Below are 24,937 nucleotides of genomic sequence, written 5' to 3'. Positions count from 1 at the left end.
TCCATCCCAATTTCCCTCTCCCATCCCATTTTTCCCCATTTATCCTCGCTTCCCATCCCCTTTTCCCTCTTCCCATCCCGGAATTTTCCCTCTTCCCATCCCATTTTCCCCCATTTCCCCTCTCCCCATTTCTTCTCTCCCATTTCCCCTCTCCTGACCCCATTCCTTTGGGAATTCCACCCCATTTTCCCTCTCCCCATCCCATTTTCCCCTCTCCCATCCCATTTTTCCCCCATTTTCCCCTCTCCTGATCCCATTTTTCCCCAATTTCCTCTCTCCCCATCCCATTTTCCCTCTTCCAGTCCTGGAATTTTCCCTCTTCCCATCCCATTTTCCCCATTTTTTCCCTCTCCTGACCCCATTTCTCTGGGAATTCCATCCCAATTTCCCTCTCCCCATCCCATTTTCCCCATTTTTCCCTCTCCTGACCCCATTTCTTTGGGAATTCCATCCCAATTTCCCTCTCCCATCCCATTTTTCCCCAATTTCCTCTCTTCCCATCCCCTTTTCCCTCTTCCCATCCCGGAATTTTCCCTCTTCCCATCCCATTTTCCCCCATTTCCCCTCTCCCCATTTCCTCTCTCCCATTTCCCCTCTCCCCATCCCATTTTCCTCTCTCCTGGCCCCATTTCTCTGGGAATTCCATCCCAATTTCCCTCTCCCATTCCCATTTTCCCCATTTATCCTCTCTTCCCATCCCCTTTTCCTTCTTCCCATCCCGGAATTTTCCCTTTTCCCATCCCATTTTCCCCCATTTCCCCTCTCCCCATTTCTTCTCTCCCATTTCCCCTCTCCTGACCCCATTTTTCCTCTTCCCATCCTGGAATTTCCCCTCTCCCCATCCCATTTTTCCCTCTCCTGACCCCATTTCTCCAGGAATTCCATCCCAATTTCCCTCTCCCCATCCCATTTTCCCCTCTCCTGACCCCATTTCTCTGGGAATTCCATCCCAGTTTTCCTCTCCCCACCCCATTTCCCCCTTTCCCCATCCCATTTCTCCCTCTCCTGATCCCATTTTCCCCATTTCCCTTCTCCCTATCCCATTTTCCCTCTTCCCATCCTGGAATTTCCCCTCTCCTGACCCCATTTCCCCTCTCCCATCCCACTCCCCCTCTCCTGACCCCGTTTCTCCAGGAATTCCATCCCATTTTCCCCATTTCTCCCTCTCCCATCCCATTTTTCCCTCTCCCATCCCATTCCCATCCCATTCCCCCTCTCCTGACCCCATTTCTCCAGGAATTCCATCCCATTTTCCCCTTTCCCCACCCCATTTTCCCCTCTCCTGACCCCATTTCTCCCTCTCCCATCCCATTCCCTGTCCCATTCCCCCTCTCCTGACCCCATTTTCCCACTCCCATCCCATTTTTTCCCCATTTTCCCCTCTCCCCATCCCATTTTCCCCTCTCCTGACCCCATTTCTCCCTCTCCCATCCCATTTTCCCCTCTCCCATCCCATTTTTTCCCTCTCCCATCCCATTCCCATCCCACTCCCCCTCTCCTGACCCCGTTTCTCCAGGAATTCCATCCCACTTTCCCCATTTTCCCCTCTCCCACCCCATTTTCCCCTCTCCCATCCCATTTCTCCCTCTCCCCATCCCATTTTTCCCTCTCCTGACCCCATTTCTCTGGGAATTCCATCCCATTTCCCCCTCTCCCATCCCAATTTCCCCTCTCCCCATCCCATTCCCCCTTTCCTCATCCCATTTTCCCATCTCCCATCCCATTTTTTCCCTCTCCCATCTCATTCCCATCCCACTCCCCCTCTCCTGACCCCGTTTTTCCAGGAATTCCATCCCATTTTCCCCATTTCCCCCTCTCCCACCCCATTTCCCCCTCTCCCACCCCATTTCCCCCTCTCCCATCCCATTTTTTCCCCATTTCCCCCTCTCCCATCCCATTCCCCCTCTCCTGACCCCATTTCTCCAGGAATTCCATCCCATTTTCCCCATTTCCCCCTCTCCCACCCAATTTTCCCCTCTCCCATCCCATTTTTTCCCCGCTCCCCCTCTCCTGACCCCGTTTCGGGTCCGTTCCAGCCAATTCCATCAAGGTGGAGATGTCCTCAGACGAGGAGTCCCAGGGCCGGCCGGGCTCCCGGGAGGGCCGGGAGGGGCTGCCCGAGGATTCCCTGCCCGAGCCCTTCCCGGAGCCCTTCCCGGAGCCGCACTCGCCCGGCGGCATCCGCCTGCCCAACGGCAAGCTCAAGTGTGACGTGTGTGGGATGGTCTGCATCGGGCCCAACGTGCTCATGGTGCACAAGCGCAGCCACACCGGTGAGAGAACGGGGCAAAAAACGGCAAAAATGGGAAAAAACGGGGAGAAAATGGGAAAAAATGGGGAGAAAATAGGGAAAAATGGGGAAAAAACAGGGAAAAATGGGGAAAAAATGGGATTCTGGGAGCTGGGAATGGGGTCTGAGCCTTGGGATTGAAGTGTGGGTTGGGCTGCATCGGGCCCAACGTGCTCATGGTGCACAAGCGCAGCCACACCGGTGAGAGAACGGGGCAAAAAACGGCAAAAATGGGAAAAAACGGGGAGAAAATGGGAAAAAATAAAAAAAAACGGGGAGAAAATGGGAAATTTGGGAGGTGGGAATGGGGATTTGGGGATTCTGGAGTGTGGGATGGTCTGCATCGGGCCCAGCGTGCTCATGGTGCACAAGCGCAGCCACACCGGTGAGAGAACGGGGCAAAAAAACGGCAAAAATGGGAAAAAACGGGGAGAGAATGGGAAAAAACGGGGAAAAAATAGGGAAAAATGGGGAAAAAACAGGGAAAAACGGGGAAAAAATGGGAAATTTGGGAGGTGGGAATGGGGTCTGAGCCTTGGGATTGAAGTGTGGGATGGTCTGCATCGGGCCCAACGTGCTCATGGTGCACAAGCGCAGCCACACCGGTGAGAGAACAGGGCAAAAAAACGGCAAAAATGGGAAAAAACGGGGAGAAAATGGGAAAAAACGGGGAGAAAACAGGGAAAAATGGGGAAAAATGGGATTCTGGGAGCTGGGAATGGGGTCAGAGCCTTGGGATTGAAGTGTGGGATGGGCTGCATCGGGCCCAACGTGCTCATGGTGCACAAGCGCTGCCACACCGGTGAGAGAACGGGGCAAAAAACGGCAAAAATGGGAAAAAACGGGGAGAGAATTGGGGAAAAATCAAAAAAAACGGGGAGAAAATGGGGAAAAATGGGGAGAAAAGAGAGAAAAACGGGAAAAAATGGAATTCTGGGAGCTGGGAATGGGGTCAGAGCCATGGGATTGAAGTGTGGGATGGACTGCACCGGGCCCAACGTGCTCATGGTGCACAAGCGCAGCCACACCGGTGAGAGAACGGGGCAAAAAACGGCAAAAATGGGAAAAAACGGGGAGAAAATGGGAAAAAACGGGGAGAAAATGGGAAATTTGGGAGGTGGGAATGGGGATTTGGGGATTCCGGAGTGTGGGATGGGCTGCATCGGGCCCAGCGTGCTCATGGTGCACAAGCGCAGCCACACCGGTGAGAGAATGGGGGAAAATGGGGAAAAATGGGGAGAGAATGGGAAAAATGGGGAGAAAATGGGGAAAAATGGGGAGAAAATGGGAAATTTGGGAGGTGGGAATGGGGATTTGGGGATTCTGGAGTGTGGGATGGGCTGCATCGGGCCCAGTGTGCTCATGGTGCACAAGCGCAGCCACACCGGTGAGAGAACGGGGCAAAAAACGGCAAAAATGGGGAAAAACAGGGAGAAAATGGGGAAAAAACGGGGAAAAAATAGGGAAAAATGGGGAAAAAACAGGGAAAAACGGGGAAAAAATGGGAAATTTGGGAGGTGGGAATGGGGTCTGAGCCTTGGGATTGAAGTGTGGGATGGGCTGCATCGGGCCCAACGTGCTCATGGTGCACAAGCGCAGCCACACCGGTGAGAAAACGGGGGCAAAAAACGGCAAAAATGGGAAAAAACGGGGAGAAAATGGGGAAAAACGGGGAGAAAACAGGGAAAAATGGGGAAAAATGGAATTCTGGGAGCTGGGAATTGGGTCAGAGCCTTGGGATTGAAGTGTGGGATGGGCTGCGTCGGGCCCAGCGTGCTCATGGTGCACAAGCGCAGCCACACCGGTGAGAGAACGGGGCAAAAAACGGCAAAAATGGGAAAAAACGGGGAGAGAATGGGAAAAAATCAAAAAAAACAGGGAAAAAATGGGAAATTTGGGAGGTGGGAATGGGGATTTGGGGATTCTGGAGTGTGGGATGGGCTGCATCGGGCCCAACGTGCTCATGGTGCACAAGCGCAGCAACACCGGTGAGAGAACGGGGCAAAAAACTGCAAAAATGGGAAAAAACGGGGAGAAAATGGGGAAAAACGGGGAGAAAATGGGGAAAAACGGGAAGAAAATGGGAAAAAATGGGGAGAAAATGGGAAATTTGGGAGGTGGGAATGGGGATTTGGGGGATTCTGGAGTGTGGGATGGGCTGCATCGGGCCCAGCGTGCTCATGGTGCACAAGCGCAGCCACACAGGTGAGAGAACGGGGCAAAAATGGGAAAAAACGGGGAGAAAATGGGGGAAAATAAAAAAAAACGGGGAAAAAATGGGAAATTTGGGAGGTGAGAATGGGGATTTGGGGATTCCGGAGTGTGGGATGGGCTGCATCGGGCCCAGCGTGCTCATGGTGCACAAGCGCAGCCACACCGGTGAGAGAACGGGGCAAAAAGCTGCAAAAATGGGAAAAAACGGGGAGAAAATGGGGAAAAACGGGGAGAAAATAGGGAAAAATTAAAAAAAACGGGGAAAAAATGGGAAATTTGGGAGTTATGGAGATGGGACTTGGGGATTCCGGAGTGTGGGAAGGGCTGCATCGAGCCCAATGTGCTCATGGTGCACAAGCGCAGCCACACCGGTGAGAGAATGGGGCAAAAAATGGCAAAAATGGGAAAAAACGGGGAGAGAACGGGAAAAAACGGGGAGAAAATGGGGAAAAAAGCAAAAAAAATGGGGCGAAAATGGGAAATTTGGGAGGTGGGAATGGGGATTTGGGGATTCCGGAGTGTGGGATGGGCTGCATCGGGCCCAACGTGCTCATGGTGCACAAGCGCAGCCACACCGGTGAGAGAACGGGGCAAAAAATGGCAAAAATGGGAAAAAACGGGGAGAAAATGGGGAAAAACGGGGAGAAAATGGGAAATTTGGGAAAAAAACAGGGAAAAATGGGGAAAAAATGGGATTCTGGGAGCTGGGAATGGGGTCAGAGCCTTGGGATTGAAGTGTGGGATGGGCTGCATCGGGCCCAACGTGCTCATGGTGCACAAGCGCAGCCACACCGGTGAGAGAACAGGGCAAAAAACGGCAAAAATGGGAAAAAACGGGGAGAAAATGGGGAAAAATCAAAAAAAACGGGGAAAAAATGGGAAATTTGGGAGGTGGGAATGGGGATTTGGGGATTCTGGAGTGTGGGATGGGCTGCATCGGGCCCACCGTGCTCATGGTGCACAAGCGCAGCCACACCGGTGAGAGAACGGGGGGAAAAACAACAAAAATGGGAAAAAACGGGGAGAGAATGGGGAAAAACGGGGAGAAAATGGGAAATTTGGGAGTTATGGAGATGGGATTGGGGGTTCCGGAGTGTGGGATGGGCTGCGTCGGGCCCAACGTGCTCATGGTGCACAAGCGCAGCCACACCGGTGAGAGAACGGGGCAAATAACGGCAAAAATGGGAAAAAACGGAGAAAATGGAAAAAAACGGGGAGAAAATGGGGAAAAATTTTAAAAAACGGGGAAAAAATGGGGAATTTGGGAGGTGGGAATGGGGATTTGGGGATTCTGGAGTGTGGGTTGGGCTGCATCGGGCCCAACGTGCTCATGGTGCACAAGCGCAGCCACACCGGTGAGAGAACGGGGGAAAAAACGGCAAAAATGGGAAAAAACGGGGAGAAAATGGGGAAAAATAAAAAAAAACGGGGAGAAAATGGGGAAAAATGGGAAAAAACGGGGAAAAATGGGAAAAAATGGGATTCTGGGAGCTGGGAATGGGGTCTGAGCCTTGGGATTGAAGTGTGGGTTGGGCTGCATCGGGCCCAACGTGCTCATGGTGCACAAGCGCAGCCACACCGGTGAGAGAACGGGGCAAAAAACGGCAAAAATGGGAAAAAACGGGGAGAAAATGGGAAAAAATAAAAAAAAACGGGGAAAAAATGGGAAATTTGGGAGGTGGGAATGGGGATTTGGGGATTCCGGAGTGTGGGATGGGCTGCATCGGGCCCAACGTGCCCATGGTGCTCAAGCGCAGCCACACCGGTGAGAGAATGGGGCAAAAAACGGCAAAAATGGGAAAAAACGGGGAGAAAATGGGAAAAAACGGGGAGAAAACAGGGAAAAACAGGAAAAAATGGAATTCTGGGAGCTGGGAATGGGGTCAGAGCCTTGGGATTGAAGTGTGGGATGGGCTGCATCGGGCCCAACGTGCTCATGGTGCACAAGCGCAGCCACACCGTTGAGAGAACGGGGCAAAAAACGGCAAAAATGGGAAAAAACGGGGAGAAAATGGGAAAAAATGGGGAGAAAATGGGAAATCTGGGAGGGTGGGAATGGGGATTTGGGGATTCTGGAGTGTGGGATGGTCTGCATCGGGCCCAACGCGCTCATGGTGCACAAGCGCAGCCACACCGGTGAGAAAACGGGGCAAAAAACGGCAAAAATGGGAAAAAACGGGGAGAAAATGGGAAAAAACGGGGAGAAAATGGGAAAAACGGGGAGAAAATGGGAAAAACGCGGAGAAAATGGGAAATTTGGGAGGTGGGAATGGGGATTTGGGGATTCCGGAGTGTGGGATGGGCTGCATCGGGCCCAACGTGCTCATGGTGCACAAGCGCAGCAACACCGGTGAGAGAACGGGGCAAAAAACGGCAAAAATGGGAAAAAACGGGGAGAAAATGGGGAAAATTCAAAAAAAACGGGGAAAAAATGGGGAATTTGGGAGGTGGGAATGGGGAATGGGGGATTCCAGAGTGTGGGATGGGCTGCGTCGGGCCCAGCGTGCTCATGGTGCACAAGCGCAGCCACACCGGTGAGAGAATGGGGCAAAAAACGGCAAAAATGGGGAAAAACGGGGAGAAAATGGGGAAAAACGGGGAGAAAATAGGGAAAAACGGGGAGAAAATGGGGAATTTGGGAGGTGGGAATGGGGATTTGGGGATTCCGGAGTGTGGGATGGTCTGCATCGGGCCCAGCGTGCTCATGGTGCACAAGCGCAGCCACACCGGTGAGAGAACGGGGCAAAAAGCTGCAAAAATGGGAAAAAACGGGGAGAAAATGGGGAAAAATGGGGAGAAAACAGGGAAAAACGGGAAAAAATGGAATTCTGGGAGCTGGGAATGGGGTCAGAGCCTTGGGATTGAAGTGTGGGATGGGCTGCATCGGGCCCAACGTGCTCATGGTGCACAAGCGCAGCCACACCAGTGAGAGAACGGGGCAAAAAACTGCAAAAATGGGAAAAAACGGGGAGAGAATGGGAAAAAACGGGGAGAAAATGGGGAAAAATCAAAAAAAAGGGGGAAAAAATGGGGAATTTGGGAGGTGGGAATGGGGATTTGGGGATTCCGGAGTGTGGGATGGGCTGCATCGGGCCCAATGTGCTCATGGTGCACAAGCGCAGCCACACCGGTGAGAGAACGGGGCAAAAAACGGCAAAAATGGGAAAAAACGGGGAGAAAATGGGGAAAAACAGGGAGAGAATGGGGAAAAATGGGGAGAAAATGGGGAAAAACGGGGAAAAAATGGGAAATTTGTGAGGTGGGAATGGGGATTTGGGGATTCTGGAGTGTGGGATGGGCTGCGTCGAGCCCAGCGTGCTCATGGTGCACAAGCGCAGCCACACCGGTGAGAGAACGGGGCAAATAACGGCAAAAATGGGAAAAAACGGGGAGAGAATGGGAGAAAATGGGAAAAAACGGGGAGAAAACAGGGAAAAATCGGAAAAAAATGGAATTCTGGGAGCTGGGAATGGGGTCAGAGCCTTGGGATTGAAGTGTGGGTTGGGCTGCATCGGGCCCAACGTGCTCATGGTGCACAAGCGCAGCCACACCGGTGAGAGAACGGGGCAAAAAACGGCAAAAATGGGAAGAAACGGGGAGAAAATGGGAAAAAATTAAAAAAAGCAAGGAAAAAAAGGGAAATTTGGGAGTTATGGAGATGGGATTGGGGGGTTCCGGAGTGTGGGTTGGGCTGCATCGGGCCCAGCGTGCTCATGGTGCACAAGCGCAGCCACACCGGTGAGAGAACGGGGCAAAAAACTGCAAAAATGGGAAAAAACGGGGAGAAAATGGGAAAAAACAGGGAGAAAATGGGGAAAAATCAAAAAAAACGGAGAAAAAATGGGAAATTTGGGAGGTGGGAATGGGGATTTGGGGATTCCGGAGTGTGGGATGGTCTGCATCGGGCCCAGCGTGCTCATGGTGCACAAGCGCAGCCACACCGGTGAGAGAACGGGGCAAAAAATGGCAAAAATGGGAAAAAACGGGGAGAGAATGGGGAAAAACGGGGAGAAAATGGGGAAAACGGGGAGAAAATGGGGAAAAAATGGGAAATTTGGGAGGTGGGGAATGGGGATTTGGGGATTCTGGAGTGTGGGATGGGCTGCATCGGGCCCAGCGTGCTCATGGTGCACAAGCGCAGCCACACCGGTGAGAAAACGGGGCAAAAAACGGCAAAAATGGGAAAAAACGGGGAGAAAATGGGAAAAAATCAAAAAAGACGGGGAGAAAATGGGGAAAAATGGGGAGAAAACAGGGAAAAACGGGAAAAAATGGAATTCTGGGAGCTGGGAATGGGGTCAGAGCCTTGGGATTGAAGTGTGGGATGGGCTGCATCGGGCCCAACGTGCTCATGGTGCACAAGCGCAGCCACACCAGTGAGAGAACGGGGCAAAAAACTGCAAAAATGGGAAAAAACGGGGAGAAAATGGGAAAAAACGGGGAGAAAATGGGGAAAAATGGGGAAAAAACAGGGAAAAATGGGGAACTTGGGAGGTGGGAATGGGGATTTGGGGATTCCGGAGTGTGGGATGGGCTGCATTGGGCCCAGCGTGCTCATGGTGCACAAGCGCAGCCACGCCGGTGAGAGAACGGGGCAAAAAAAGGCAAAAATGGGAAAAAACGGGGAAAAATAAAAAAAAAACGGGGAGAAAATGGGAAATTTGGGAGGTGGGAATGGGGATTTGGGGATTCCGGAGTGTGGGATGGGCTGCATCGGGCCCAATGTGCTCATGGTGCACAAGCGCAGCCACACCGGTGAGAGAACGGGGCAGAAAACTGCAAAAATGGGAAAAAACGGGGAGAGAATGGGAAAAAACGGGGAAAAAATAGGGAAAAATGGGGAAAAAACAGGGAAAAATGGGGAAAAAATGGGATTCTGGGAGCTGGGAATGGGGTCTGAGCCTTGGGATTGAAGTGTGGGATGGGCTGCATCGGGCCCAATGTGCTCATGGTGCACAAGCGCAGCCACACCGGTGAGAGAACGGGGCAAAAAACGGCAAAAATGGGAAAAAACGGGGAGAAAATGGGGAAAAATCAAAAAAAACGGGGAGAAAATGGGAAATTTGGGAGGTGGGAATGGGGATTTGGGGATTCTGGAGTGTGGGATGGGCTGCATCGGGCCCAGCGTGCTCATGGTGCACAAGCGCAGCCACACCGGTGAGAGAACGGGGCAAAAAACGGCAAAAATGGGAAAAAACGGGGAGAGAATGGGGAAAAATAAAAAAAAACGGGGAGAAAATGGGGAAAAATGGGAAAAAACGGGGAAAAATGGGAAAAAATGGGATTCTGGGAGCTGGGAATGGGGTCTGAGCCTTGGGATTGAAGTGTGGGATGGGCTGCATCGGGCCCAGTGTGCTCATGGTGCACAAGCGCAGCCACACCGGTGAGAAAAGGGGGCAAAAAACTGCAAAAATGGGAAAAAACGGGGAGAAAATGGGAAAAATGGGGAGAAAATGGGAAAAAACGGGGAGAAAATGGGAAATTTGGGAGGTGGGAATGGGGATTTGTGGATTCTGGAGTGTGGGATGGGCTGCATCGGGCCCAGCGTGCTCATGGTGCACAAGCGCAGCCACACCGGTGAAAAAAGGGGGCAAAAACTGCAAAAATGGGGAAAAACGGGGAGAAAATGGGAAAAAACGGGGAGAAAATAGGGAAAAATGGGGAAAAAACAGGGAAAAATGGGGAAAAAATGGGATTCTGGGAGCTGGGAATGGGGTCTGAGCCTTGGGATTGAAGTGTGGGATGGGCTGCATCGGGCCCAGCGTGCTCATGGTGCACAAGCGCAGCCACACCGGTGAGAGAATGGGGCAAAAAACGGCAAAAAAGGGAAAAAACGGGGAGAAAATGGGAAAAAATGGGGAGAAAATGGGGAAAAATCAAAAAAAACGGAGAAAAATGGGAAATTTGGGAGGTGGGAATGGGGATTTGGGGATTCTGGAGTGTGGGATGGGCTGCATCGGGCCCAGCGTGCTCATGGTGCACAAGCGCAGCCACACCGGTGAGAAAAGGGGGCAAAAAACTGCAAAAATGGGAAAAAACGGGGAGAGAATGGGAAAAAAATCAAAAAAAACGGGGAAAAAATGGGGAATCTGGGAGGTGGGAATGGGGATTTGGGGATTCTGGAGTGTGGGATGGGCTGCATCGGGCCCACCGTGCTCATGGTGCACAAGCGCAGCCACACCGGTGAGGAAACGGGGCAAAAAACTGCAAAAATGGGAAAAAACGGGGAGAGAATGGGAAAAAAATCAAAAAAAACGGGGAAAAAATGGGGAATCTGGGAGGTGGGAATGGGGATTTGGGGATTCTGGAGTGTGGGATGGGCTGCATCGGGCCCAATGTGCTCATGGTGCACAAGCGCAGCCACACCGGTGAGAGAACGGGGCAAAAAACGGCAAAAATGGGAAAAAACGGGGAGAAAATGGGGAAAAACGGGGAGAAAATGGGAAAAAACGGGGAGAAAATGGGGAAAAAATCAAAAAAAACGGGGAGAAAATGGGAAATTTGGGAGGTGGGAATGGGGATTTGGGGATTCTGGAGTGTGGGATGGGCTGCATCGGGCCCAGCGTGCTCATGGTGCACAAGCGCAGCCACACCGGTGAGAGAACGGGGCAAAAATGGGGGAAAATGGGGAAAAATGGGAAAACATGAGGAGAAAATGGAATTATGGGGTTTTTCCAGGAGAACGCCCCTTCCAGTGCCAGCAGTGCGGGGTCAGGATTAGGATTGGGATCATTTGGGATCCGTTCCCATTGGGAATTTGGGATTTTCCAGGAGAACGCCCCTTCCAGTGCCAGCAGTGCGGGGTTGGGGATCATTTGGGATCCATTCCAGTTGGGAATTTGGGATTTTCCAGGAGAACGGCCCTTCCAGTGCCAGCAGTGCGGGGTCAGGATTAGGATTGGGATCATTTGGGATCCATTCCCATTGGGAATTTGGGATTTTCCAGGAGAACGGCCCTTCCAGTGCCAGCAGTGCGGGGTCAGGATTAGGACTGGGATCATTTGGGATCTGTTCCCATTGGGATTTTGGGGTTTTCCAGGAGAACGCCCTTTCTAGTGCCAGCAGTGCGGGGTTGGGGATCATTTGGGATCCATTCCTATTGGGAATTTTGGGATTTTCCAGGAGAACGGCCCTTCCAGTGCCAGCAGTGCGGGGTTGGGGTTAAGTTTAGGGTTTTTATTTTGGGATTTTCCAGGAGAACGGCCCTTCCAGTGCCAGCAGTGTGGGGTTGGGGATCATTTGGGATCTGTTCCCATTGGGAATTTTGGGATTTTCCAGGAGAACGGCCCTTCCAGTGCCAGCAGTGTGGGGTTGGGGATCATTTGGGATCTGTTCCCATTGGGAATTTTGGGATTTTCCAGGAGAACGGCCCTTCCAGTGCCAGCAGTGCAGGGTTTGGGTTAAATTTGGGGGTTTTATTTTGGGATTTTTGGGGCCAGGATTAGGACTGGGATCATTTGGGATCCATTCCAGTTGGGAATTTGGGATTTTCCAGGAGAACGGCCCTTCCAGTGCCAGCAGTGCGGGGTTGGGGTTAAGTTTGGGATCTGTTCCCATTGGGAATTTTGGGATTTTCCAGGAGAACGGCCCTTCCAGTGCCAGCAGTGCGGGGTTGGGGATCATTTGGGATCTGTTCCCATTGGGAATTTTGGGATTTTCCAGGAGAACGGCCCTTCCAGTGCCAGCAGTGCAGGGTTTGGGTTAAATTTGGGGGTTTTATTTTGGGATTTTTGGGGCCAGGATTAGGACTGGGATCATTTGGGATCTGTTCCTATTGGGAATTTTGGGATTTTCCAGGAGAACGGCCCTTCCAGTGCCAGCAGTGCGGGGTTGGGGATCATTTGGGATCTGTTCCCATGGGGAATTTTGGGATTTTCCAGGAGAACGGCCCTTCCAGTGCCAGCAGTGCGGGGTCAGAGTTGGGGTTTGGGGATCATTTGGGATCTGTTCCCATTGGGAATTTGGGGTTTTCCAGGAGAACGGCCCTTCCAGTGCCAGCAGTGCGGGGTTGGGGTTAAGTTTGGGATCTGTTCCCATTGGGAATTTTGGGATTTTCCAGGAGAACGGCCCTTCCAGTGCCAGCAGTGCGGGGTCAGGATTAGGACTGGGATCATTTGGGATCTGTTCCCATTGGGAATTTTGGGATTTTCCAGGAGAACGGCCCTTCCAGTGCCAGCAGTGCAGGGTCAGAGTTTGGGTCAGGGTTCTTTGGGATCTGTTCCCATTGGGAATTTTGGGATTTTCCAGGAGAACGGCCCTTCCAGTGCCAGCAGTGCGGGGTTGGGGTTAAGTTTGGGATCTGTTCCCATTGGGAATTTTGGGATTTTCCAGGAGAACGGCCCTTCCAGTGCCAGCAGTGCGGGGTTGGGGATCATTTGGGATCTGTTCCCATTGGGAATTTTGGGGTTTTTCAGGAGAACGCCCCTTCCAGTGCCAGCAGTGCGGGGTCAGGATTAGGACTGGGATCATTTGGGATCCATTCCAGTTGGGAATTTGGGATTTTCCAGGAGAACGGCCCTTCCAGTGCCAGCAGTGTGGGGTTGGGGTTAAGTTTGGGATCTGTTCCCATTGGGAATTTTGGGATTTTCCAGGAGAACGGCCCTTCCAGTGCCAGCAGTGTGGGGTCAGGATTAGGACTGGGATCATTTGGGATCTGTTCCCATTGGGAATTTTGGGATTTTCCAGGAGAACGGCCCTTCCAGTGCCAGCAGTGCGGGGTTGGGGTTAGGACTGGGATCATTTGGGATCTGTTCCCATTGGGAATTTGGGGTTTTCCAGGAGAACGGCCCTTCCAGTGCCAGCAGTGCGGGGTTGGGGTTAAGTTTGGGATCTGTTCCCATTGGGAATTTTGGGGCTTTTCCAGGAGAACGGCCCTTCCAGTGCCAGCAGTGCGGGGTTGGGGTTAGGACTGGGATCATTTGGGATCCGTTCCCATTGGGAATTTGGGATTTTCCAGGAGAACGGCCCTTCCAGTGCCAGCAGTGCGGGGTTGGGGATCATTTGGGATCCATTCCAGTTGGGAATTTTGGGATTTTCCAGGAGAACGGCCCTTCCAGTGCCAGCAGTGCGGGGTTGGGGATCATTTGGGATCCGTTCCCATTGGGAATTTTGGGATTTTCCAGGAGAACACCCTTTCTAGTGCCAGCAGTGCGGGGTTGGGGATCATTTGGGATCCATTCCTATTGGGAATTCTGGGATTTTCCAGGAGAACGGCCCTTCCAGTGCCAGCAGTGCGGGGTTGGGGTTAAGTTTGGGGTTTTTATTTTGGGATTTTCCAGGAGAACGGCCCTTCCAGTGCCAGCAGTGCGGGGTCAGGATTAGGATTGGGATCATTTGGGATCTGTTCCCATTGGGAATTTTGGGGTTTTCCAGGAGAACGGCCCTTCCAGTGCCAGCAGTGCGGGGTTGGGGATCATTTGGGATCTGTTCCCATTGGGAATTTTGGGATTTTCCAGGAGAACGGCCCTTCCAGTGCCAGCAGTGCGGCGCCTCCTTCACGCAGAAGGGGAACCTGCTGCGCCACATCAAGCTGCACTCGGGGGAGAAGCCCTTCAAGTGCCCCTTCTGCTCCTACGCCTGCCGGCGCCGCGACGCCCTCAGCGGGCACCTGCGCACCCATTCCGGTGGGAACGGGGTGGGAACGGTGGGAACGGGGCTGGGAATGGTGGGGGAGGGGTGGGAATGGTGGGGATGGGGCTGGGAATGGTGGGGATGGGGTGGGGAATGGTGGGGATGGGGTGGGGATGGTGGGGACGGGGTGGGAATGGTGGGAACGGGGCTGGGAGTGGTGGGAACGGGGTGGGAATGGTGGGAACGGGGCTGGGAATGGTGGGGATGGGGTGGGAATGGTGGGGATGGGGTGGGAATGGTGGGGATGGGGCTGGGAATGGTGGGGATGGGGCTGGGAATGGTGGGGATGGGGCTGGGAATGGTGGGGATGGTGGGGATGGTGGGGATGGGGCTGGGAACGGTGGGAACGGGGCTGGGAATGGTGGGAACGGGGTGGGAATGGTGGGGGCGGGGTTGGGAATGGTGGGGATGGGGTGGGAATGGTGGGAACGGGGGTGGGAACGGTGGGGGTGGGGTGGGAACGGTGGGGATGGGGCTGGGAATGGTGGGGATGGGGCTGGGAATGGTGGGGATGGGGCTGGGAATGGTGGGGGCGGGGTTGGGAATGGTGGGAATGGGGTTGGGAACGGTGGGGATGGGGTGGGAATGGGGCTGGGGATGGGGTGGGAATGGTGGGAATGGGGTTGGGAACGGTGGGGATGGGGTGGGAATGGGGCTGGGGATGGGGTGGGAATGGTGGGGATGGGGCTGGGAATGGTGGGGGTGGGGCTGGGAATGGTGGGGGCGGGGTTGGGAATGGTGGGGATGGGGTGGGAACGGTGGGGACGGGGTGGGAATGGTGGGGATGGGGTGGGAATGGTGGGAATGGGGTTGGGAACGGTGGGGATGGGGTGGGAATGGTGGGGATGGGGTTGGGAATGGGGCTGGGAATGGTGGGGATGGTGTGGGAATGGTGGGGATGGGGTTGGGAATGGTGGGGATGGGGTTGGGAATGGTGGGGATGGGGTTGGGAATGGTGGGGATGGGGTGGGAATGGTGGGGATGGGGTGGGAATGGTGGGGATGGGGCTGGGAATGGTGGGAATGGGGTCAGGAATGCTGAGAATGGGTTGGGAATGGGGCTGGGAATGGTGGGGATGGTGGGGATGGGGTGGGGGTTGGGGATGATGGCCGTGGTTTGGTGGGAAAGGGTCCCAGGGTTGGTTCCAGGGTTGTTTGTTGGGGTTTACAGGGGAATTGTTGGGTTTTCCAAAAGGTGGAGAGCACTGGGAAATGGGAGGGAAAATCCTAAAGAAATCCAATTCTCCATATCCCAAATCCTGATCTCCAAATCCCAAATCCTGATTTCTACATCCCAAATCCTGATCTCCAAATCCCAAATCCTCATCCCACGTTCCTTTCCCCATTCCCAGTCTCCTCCCCAACCGTGGGCAAGCCCTACAAGTGCAGCTCTTGGAAGAAGATCCTGGGTCTCAAATGCCAAATCCTGATCTCCAAATCCCAAATCCTCATTTCCAAATCCCAAATCCCACATCCCAAATCCTCATCCCATGTCCTGTTCTTCCCAGTCTCCTCCCCGACCGTGGGCAAGCCCTACAAGTGCAGCTTGTACCAGGAGATCCTGGGTCCCAAATCCTGATTCCCAAATCCCAAATCCTGATTCCCAAATCCTCATCCCACGTTCCTTTCCCCATTCCCAGTCTCCTCCCTGACCATGGACAAGCCCTACAAGTGCAGCTCTTAGAAGAAGATCCTGGGTCTCAAATCCCAAATCCAGATTTCCAAATCCCAAATCCCACATCCCAAATCCTCATCCCATGTCCTGTTCTTCCCAGTCTCCTCCCCGACCGTGGGCAAGCCCTACAAGTGCAGCTCGTACCAGAAGACCCTGGATCCCAAATCCTGATTTCCAAATCCCAAATCCTGATTTCTACATCCCAAATCCTGATTCCCAAATCCCAAATCCTCATCCCACGTTCCTTTCCCCATTCCCAGTTTCCTCCCTAACCGTGGGCAAACCCCACAAGTGCAGCTCTTAGCAGGAGATATCCCAAATCCCAGATCCTGATTTCTACATCCCAAATCCCAAATCCCACATCCCAAATCCTCATCCCATGTCCTGTTCTTCCCAGTCTCCTCCCCGACAGTGGCCAAGCCCTACAAGTGCAGCTTGTACCAGGAGATCCTGGGTCCCAAATCCTGATTTCCAAATCCCAAATCCTGATTTCCAAATCCCAAATCCTGATTCCCAAATCCCAAATCCTCATCTCACAGTCCTTTCCCCATTCCCAGTTTCCTCCCTGACCATGGATGAGCCCTACAAGTGCAGCTCTTGGAAGAAGATCCTGGGTCTCAAATCCCAAATCCTGATTTCCAAATCCCAAATCCTGATTTCCAAATCCCAAATCCCACATCCCAAATCCCACATCCCAAATCCCAAATCCCACATCCCAAATCCCAAATCCCACATCCCAAATCCTCATCCCATGTCCTGTTCTTCCCAGTCTCCTCCCCGACCGTGGCCAAGCCCTACAAGTGCAGCTCTTAGAAGAAGATCCTGGGTCCCAAATCCTGATTCCCAAATCCCAAATCCTGATTTCCAAATCCCAAATCCTGATTCCCATATCCCAAATCCTGATTCCCAAATCCCAAATCCTCATCCCACGTTCCTTTCCCCATTCCCAGTCTCCTCCCCGACCGTGGGCAAACCCTACAAGTGCAGCTCTTAGAAGAAGATCCTGGGTCTCAAATCCCAAATCCTGATTCCCAAATCCCAAATCCTTATTTCCAAATCCCAAATCCTCATCCCATGTCCTGTTCTTCCCAGTCTCCTCCCCAACCATGGGCAAGCCCTACAAGTGCAGCTTGTACCAGGAGATCCTGGGTCTCAAATCCTGATTCCCAAATCCCAAATCCTGATTCCCAAATCCCAAATCCTCATCTCACGTTCCTTTCCCCATTCCCAGTCTCCTCCCCGACCGTGGGCAAACCCTACAAGTGCAGCTCTTGGAAGAAGATCCTGGGTCCCAAATCCCAAATCCTGATTTCCAAATCCCACATCCCAAGTCCTCATCCCATGTCCTGTTCTTCCCAGTCTCCTCCCCGACCGTGGGCAAGCCCTACAAGGGCAGCTTGTACCAGGAGATCCTGGGTCCCAAATCCCAAATCCTGATTTCCAAATCCCAAATCCCAAATCCCAAATCCCACATCCCAAATCCTCATCCCATGTCCTGTTCTTCCCAGTCTCCTCCCCAACCGTGGGCAAGCCCTACAAGTGCAGCTCTTAGAAGAAGATCCTGGGTCTCAAATCCCAAATCCTGATTTCCAAATCCCACATCCCAAATCCTCATCCCATGTCCTGTTCTTCCCAGTCTCCTCCCCAACCGTGGGCAAGCCCTACAAGTGCAGCTCTTAGAAGAAGATCCTGGGTCTCAAATCCCAAATCCTGATTTCCAAATCCCACATCCCAAATCCCAAATCCCACATCCCAAATCCCACATCCCACATCCCAAATCCCACATCCCAAATCCCAAATCGCACATCCCAAATCCTCATCCCCTGTCCTGTTCTTCCCAGTCTCCTCCCCGACCGTGGGCAAGCCCTACAAGTGCAGCTTGTACCAGGAGATCCTGGGTCCCAAATCCTGATCTCCAAATCCCAAATCCTGATTTCTACATCCCAAATCCTGATCTCCAAATCCCAAATCCTCATCTCACATTCCTTTCCCCATTCCCAGTCTCCTCCCCAACCGTGGGCAAGCCCTACAAGTGCAGCTCTTAGCAGGAGATCCTGGATCCCAAATCCTGATTCCCAAATCCCAAATCCTGATTCCCAAATCCCAAATCCTCATCCCACGTTCCTTTCCCCATTCCCAGTCTCCTCCCCGACCGTGGGCAAACCCTACAAGTGCAGCTTGTACCAGGAGATCCTGGGTCTCAAATCCCAAATCCCACATCCCAAATCCCAAATCCTGATTTCCAAATCCCAAATCCCACATCCCAAATCCTCATCCCATGTCCTGTTCTTCCCAGTCTCCTCCCCGACCGTGGGCAAGCCCTACAAGTGCAGCTCGTGTGGCCGCAGCTACAAGCAGCAGAGCAGCCTGGAGGAGCACAGGGAGCGCTGCCACGGCTTCCTGCAGAGAGAGAGCCCCGCACAGACAGGTGGGTCTGGGAAAATCCCACCAAATCCCACAGAAATCCCACAGAAATCCCACAGAAATCCCGGATCCTGGATCCCCAGGGACAGGAAATGGGGTGGGAATGGGGAATTGGGATCCCAGATCCGTGGATAAAGGGAGCGCTGCCACGGCTTCTGCAGAGGGAGAGCTCTGCACTGACAGGTGGCTCTGGGAAAATCCCACCGAAATTCCAGGGGAAAGTCCTGGAAAAATCCCAGGGAAATCCCAGAAAAATCCCAGGGGAAAATCACGGAAAAAACCCAAAGAAATCATGGAAAAATCCAAGGAAAATCCTGGAAAAATCCTTTAAAATCTCACAAAAATCCCACAGAAATTCCAGGGGAAAGTCCTGGGAAAATCCTGGAAGGATCCCAGGGAAATCCCAGAAAAATCCCAGGGGAAAATCATGGGAAAATCCCAGAGAAACCATGGAAAAATCCAAGGAAAATCTTGAAAAAATCCTTAAAAATCTCACAAAAATGCCACAGAAATTCCAGGGGAAAGTCCTGGAACAATCCCAGGGAAATCCCAGAAAAAATCCCAGGGGAAAATCATGGAAAAATCCCAGAGAAATCATGGAAGAATCCAAGGAAAATCCTGGAAAAATCCTTTAAAATCCCACAGAAATCCCACCGAAATTCCAGGGGAAAGTCCTGGAACAATCCCAGGGAAATCCCAGAAAAAATCCCAGGGGAAAATCACAGAAAAATCCCGGAGAAATCATGGAAAAATCCAAGGAAAATCCTGGAAAAATCCTTTAAAATCTCACAAAAATCCCACCGAAATTCCAGGGGAAAGTCCTGGAACAATCCCAGGGAAATCCCAGAAAAAATCCCAGGGGAAAATCATGGAAAAATCCCAGAGAAATCATGGAAGAATCCAAGGAAAATCCTGGAAAAATCCTTTAAAATCCCACAGAAATCCCACCGAAATTCAAGGGGAAAGTCCTGGAAGGATCCCAGGGAAATCCCAGAAAAAATCCCAGGGGAAAATCACAGAAAAATCCCAAAGAAATCATGGAAGAATCCAAGGAAAATCCTGGAAAAATCCTTTAAAATCTCACAAAAACCCCACAAAAATTCCAGGGGAAAATCCTGGAACGATCCCAGGGAAATCCCCCAAAAATCACAGGGGAAAATCACAGAAAAATCCCGAAGAAATCATGGAAGAATCCAAGGAAAATCCCAGGAAAATCCTGGAAAAATCCTTTAAAATCCCACAGAAATCCCACCGAAATTCCAGGGGAAAGTCCTGGAACAATCCCAGGGAAATCCCAGAAAAATCCCAGGGGAAAATCACAGAAAAATCCCGAAGAAATCATGGAAGAATCCAAGGAAAATCCTGGAAAAATCCTTTAAAATCCCACAAAAATCCCACCGAAATTCCAGGGGAAAGTCCTGGAAGGATCCCAGGGAAATCCCAGAAAAAAATCCCAGGGGAAAATCACGAAAAAATCCCAGAGAAATCATGGAAAAATCCAAGGAAAATCCTGAAAAAATCCTTAAAAATCCCACAAAAATTCCGGGGGAAAATCCTGGAAGGATCCCGGGGAAATCCCCCAGAAATCCCAGGGGACAATTACAGAAAAATCCCGAAGAAATCATGGAAGAATCCAAGGAAAATCCCAGGAAAATCCTGGAAAAATCCTTTAAAATCCCACAGAAATCCCACAGAAATTCCAGGGGAAAGTCCTGGGAAAATCCTGGAAGGATCCCAGGGAAATCCCAGAAAAATCCCAGGGGAAAATCATGGAAAAATCCCAGAGAAACCATGGAAAAATCCAAGGAAAATCTTGAAAAAATCCTTAAAAATCTCACCAAAACCCCACAAAAATTCCAGAGGAAAATCCTGGAACGATCCCAGGGAAATGCCCCAAAAATCACAGGGGAAAATCACAGAAAAATCCCAAAGAAATCATGGAAGAATCCAAGGAAAATCCCAGGAAAATCCTGGAAAAATCCTTTAAAATCCCACAGAAATCCCACAGAAATTCCAGGGGAAAGTCCTGGAAAAGTCCTGGAAAGATCCCAGGGAAATCCCAGAAAAATCCCAGGGGAAAATCATGGAAAAATCCCGGAGAAATCATGGAAAAATTCAAGGAAAATCTTGAAAAAATCCTTAAAAATCTCACAAAAACCCCACAAAAATTCCAGAGGAAAATCCTGGAACGATCCCAGGGAAATCCTCCAAAAATCACAGGGGACAATTACAGAAAAATCCTGAAGAAATCATGGAAGAATCCAAGGAAAATCCTGGAAAAATCCTTTAAAATCCCACAGAAATCCCACAGAAATTCCAGGGGAAAGTCCTGGGAAAATCCTGGAACAATCCCAGGGAAATCCCAGAAAAATCCCAGGGGAAAATCATGGAAAAATCCCAGAGAAATCATGGAAAAATCCAAGGAAAATCTTGAAAAAATCCTGAAAAAATCCCACAAAAACCCCACAAAAATTCCAGGGGAAAATCCTGGAACGATCCCAGGGAAATCCTCCAAAAATCACAGGGGAAAATCACAGAAAAATCCCGAAGAAATCATGGAAGAATCCAAGGAAAATCCCAGGAAAATCCTGGAAAAATCCTTTAAAATCCCACAAAAATCCCACAGAAATTCCAGGGGAAAGTCCTGGGAAAATCCTGGAACAATCCCAGGGAAATCCCAGAAAAATCCCAGGGGAAAATCCTGGAAAAATCCCAGAGAAACCATGGAAAAATCCAAGGAAAATCCTGAAAAAATCCTTAAAAATCTCACAAAAACCCCACAAAAATTCCAGGGGAAAATCCTGGAACGATCCCGGGGAAATGCCCCAAAAATCACAGGGGACAATCACAGAAAAATCCTGAAGAAATCATGGAAGAATCCAAGGAAAACCCCAGGAAAATCCTGGAAAAATCCTTTAAAATCCCACAGAAATCCCACAGAAATTCCAGGGGAAAGTCCTGGGAAAATCCTGGAAAGATCCCAGGGAAATCCCAGAAAAATCCCAGGGGAAATCATGGAAAAATCCCAGAGAAATCATGGAAAAATCCAAGGAAAATCCTGAAAAAATCCCACAAAAACCCCACAAAAATTCCAGAGGAAAGTCCTGGAAGGATCCTAGGGAGATCCCAGGGGAAAATCATGGAAAAATCCCGAAGAAATCATGGAAGAATCCAAGGAAAATCCAAGGAAAATCCTGGATAAATCCTTTAAAATCCCACAAAAATTCCAGAGGAAGATAATGGAAAAGTCCTGGGAAAATCCTGGAAAGATCCCAGGGAAATCCCAGAAAAATCCCAGGGGGAAATCATGAAAAAATCCCGGAGAAATCATGGAAGAATCCAAGGAAAATCCTAGGAAAATCCTGGAAAGATCCCAGGGAAATCCCAGAAAAAAATCACTGGAAAATCCCAGGGGAAAATCATGGGAGAATCCCAGGAAAATCTCTGAGAAATCATTGAAAAAGCCAAGGAAAATCCCAGGAAAATCCTGAAAAAATCCTTTAAAATCCACAAAAACCCCACAAAAATTCTAGAGGAAAAGTCCTGGGGAAATCCCAGAAAAAAATCACTGGAAAATCCCAGGGAAAAATCATGAAAAAATCCCAGGGAAATCCCGGAGAAATCAAAAAAGCCAAGGAAAATCCCAGGAAAGTCCTGGGAAAATCCCAGGGGAAAATCACGGAAAAATCCCAGAGAAATCCAAGGAAAATCCCAGGAAAATCCTGGAAAAATCCCCCCAAAATCCCAAATTCTCAGGGACAGGAAATGGGGTGGGAATGGGATCTCAAATCCACGGATAAAGGGAAACTCCAACTCCGCACAGGTGAGTCTGGAAATCCTGGAAAAATCCCGGAAAAATCCCAGGGAAATGAAAAAGAAATCCTGAAGAATTCACAGATCCCAAATCCCTGAGCCCAAACCCCATTCCCAGAACTTCCCAGAGCCTTTTCCAGGCTCAGGAGCTGCAGGGAGGCCGAATTTTCCTGGGAAAAGCCAAAATTGGGGCATTCCCAGCTCCTGGAAGCACCGGGATATTCAGGATCAGGGGCCATTTCAGAGCAGGATTTTTGGGACCATTCCCAATTGGGATTCCCAGGATTAGGGCTCATTTCAGAGCAGGATTTTTGGGAATATCCCAAATTGGGATCCCCAGGATCAGGGGCCATTTCAGAGCAGGATTTTTGGGAATATTCCAAATTGGGATCCCCAGGATCAGGAGCCATTTCAGAGCAGGATTTTTTGGGAACATTCCCAATTGGGATTCCCAGGATTAGGGCTCATTTCAGAGCAGGATTTTTGGGAATATCCCAAATTGGGATCCCCAGGATCAGGGGCCATTCCTGATTGGGATTTTTTGGGAACATTCCCAACTGGGATTCCCAGGATCAGGAGCCATTCCTGTTTGGGATTTTTAGGATCAGGGACCATTCCTGATTGGCATCCCCTGCCTTAGGGGCTGTTTTAGACCAGGATTTTTAGGATCGGGGACTATTTCCAACCTGGATTTTTAGGATCGGGGCCCATTCCCGACTGGAATCCCCAGTCCAAGGGTCATTCCAGAGCAGGATTTTTAGGATCAGGGCCCATTCCCGACTGGAATCCCCAGTCCAAGGGTCATTCCAGAGCAGGATTTTTAGGATCAGGGCCCATTCCCGACGGGAATTCCCAGTCCAGGGGCCATTCCAGATCAGGATTTTTAGGATCAGGGCCCATTCCCATTCGGAATTCCCGGCACAGGGGCCATTCCAGAACAGAATTTTTAGGATCAGGGACCATTCCTGATTGGCATCCCCTGCCTTAGGGGCTGTTTTAGACCAGGATTTTTAGGATCAGGGACTATTCCAGACCAGGATTTTTATGATCAGAGACCATTCCTGACTGGAATCCCCCAACTCAGGGGCCTTTCCAGACCAGGATTTTTAGGATCAGGGGCCATTCCCGACTGGAATTCCCAGTCCAGAGGCCATTTCAGAGCAGGATTTTTAGGATCAGGGGCCATTCCCGACTGGAATTCCCAGTCCAGAGGCCATTTCAGAGCAGGATTTTTAGGATCAGGGCCATTTCAGAGCAGAATTTTTAGGATCAGTGCCCATTCCCAATTGGAATTCCCGGCACAGGGGCCATTCCAGAACAGAATTTTTAGGATCAGGGACCATTCCTGATTGGCATCCCCTGCCTTAGGGGCTGTTTTGGACCAGGATTTTTAGGATCGGGGACTATTCCAGACCGGGATTTTTAGGATCAGGGGCCATTCCCGACTGGAATTCCCAGTCCAGAGGCCATTTCAGAGCAGGATTTTTAGGATCAGGGCCATTTCAGAGCAGAATTTTTAGGATCAGGGCCCATTCCCGATCGGAATTCCCGGCACAGAGGCAATTTCAGAGCAGAATTTTTAGGATCAGGGACCATTCCTGATTGGCATCCCCTGCCTTAGGGGCTGTTTTAGACCAGGATTTTTAGGATCAGTGCCCATTCCAGATCAGGATTTTTAGGATCAGGGCCCATTCCCGATCGGAATCCCCAGTCCAAGGGTCATTCCAGAGCAGGATTTTTAGGATCGGGGCCATTTCAGAGCAGGATTTTTAGGATCAGGGCCCATTCCCGATCGGAATTCCCGGCACAGAGGCCATTTCAGAGCAGGATTTTTAGGATCAGTGCCCATTCCTGATCGGAATTCCCGGCACAGAGGCCATTTCAGAGCAGGATTTCCGGGATCAGTGACCATCCCTGACCGGAATCCCCCTGCTCAGGGGCCATTCCGAACCCGGATTTTTAGCATCAGGGCCCATTCCCAAGCAGGATTTTTAAACTCAGTGAATATCCCCGACCGCAATCCCCCAGCTCGGGCCCCATCCCCAGCCGCTTTTCCCCGGGGCCATGGCGGAACGCTCGCAGGCCTGAAGCCGCCTCCTCTCCCCCCCTCACCGCGGCAGGAGCGGGCCCCCGCTGGAAGCAGGAGGGATCCGGGAGCGGCTGCCGGCGCCGCGGGGACCACGCACGGGGTAAGCTCGGGCTCCGGCAGCCGCTCCCAGGGGCCCTCCCAGCCCGCAGCTCCCGCCCCGCTCATCCCGGGATTTTTTTTTTTTTTTTTTTTCCCTTTGTTTGCGTTCTGCAGGAGAGGAAATCCGGGAGCTGGACATGGTGCCCGAGGCGTTGCTGCACCCTGAGCGCCCCACCTTCATCGAGCGCCTGGCAGGGAGCTTCACCAAGAGGAAACGCTCCACGCCGCAGAAATTTGTGGGTAAGGAAAAGATGGAAATGATGGAAAAATTCCCTGGCGGGAAGTGAGGGGCGGCCTCAGGGATGGCCGGGTGTGGGGGGGGAGCGGCGCGGGAAGGGAATCCCCACACAAAGGCTTCAAATTAACCAAAAAGCTGCTCCAATTGAAAAATACAAATTCAAATTCAAGGAAAAACAAGTCATTTTAAAAAAAGCCCTTTAATTTAAAAAATTTTCCCTCACATTTTAAAAAACCCTTAAATTTAAAAATACCAGCAAATTAACCAAAAAAGTCCTTAAATCAACAAAAAGCCAGAGGAAATGCTCCACGCCGCAGGAATTTTTGATTTAGGAAAAGATGGAAATGATGGAAAAATTCTCCTGGCGGGAAGTGAGGGGCGGCCTCAGGGATGGCCGGGTGTGGGGGGGAGCAGCGAGGGAAGGGGAATCCCCACACAAAGGCTTCAAATTCAGAAAAAGCTGCTC

At 51.2% G+C, this 24,937-nt stretch overlaps 1 protein-coding gene across 1 annotated transcript in view; it reads left to right on the top strand.

The window, feature by feature from the left end:
* The window catches only part of IKZF4 (IKAROS family zinc finger 4), a 57,271-nt gene that overhangs the window by 26,090 nt on the left and 6,244 nt on the right, over positions 1-24,937 (top strand). Inside the window, exons 4-6 of the mRNA XM_059871817.1 lie at positions 2,037-2,273; positions 13,960-14,127; positions 18,105-18,236. Coding sequence (XP_059727800.1) covers positions 2,037-2,273; positions 13,960-14,127; positions 18,105-18,236 — 537 coding nt within the window. The remainder of the gene's footprint in view (positions 1-2,036; positions 2,274-13,959; positions 14,128-18,104; positions 18,237-24,937) is intronic.

The sequence above is a fragment of the Haemorhous mexicanus genome, chromosome 33, assembly GCF_027477595.1.
Source record: "Haemorhous mexicanus isolate bHaeMex1 chromosome 33, bHaeMex1.pri, whole genome shotgun sequence".
NCBI lineage: Eukaryota > Metazoa > Chordata > Aves > Passeriformes > Fringillidae > Haemorhous > Haemorhous mexicanus.
The sequence above is the reverse complement of the archived record's forward strand: the minus strand, read 5'-3'. Positions and strand labels throughout refer to the sequence as shown.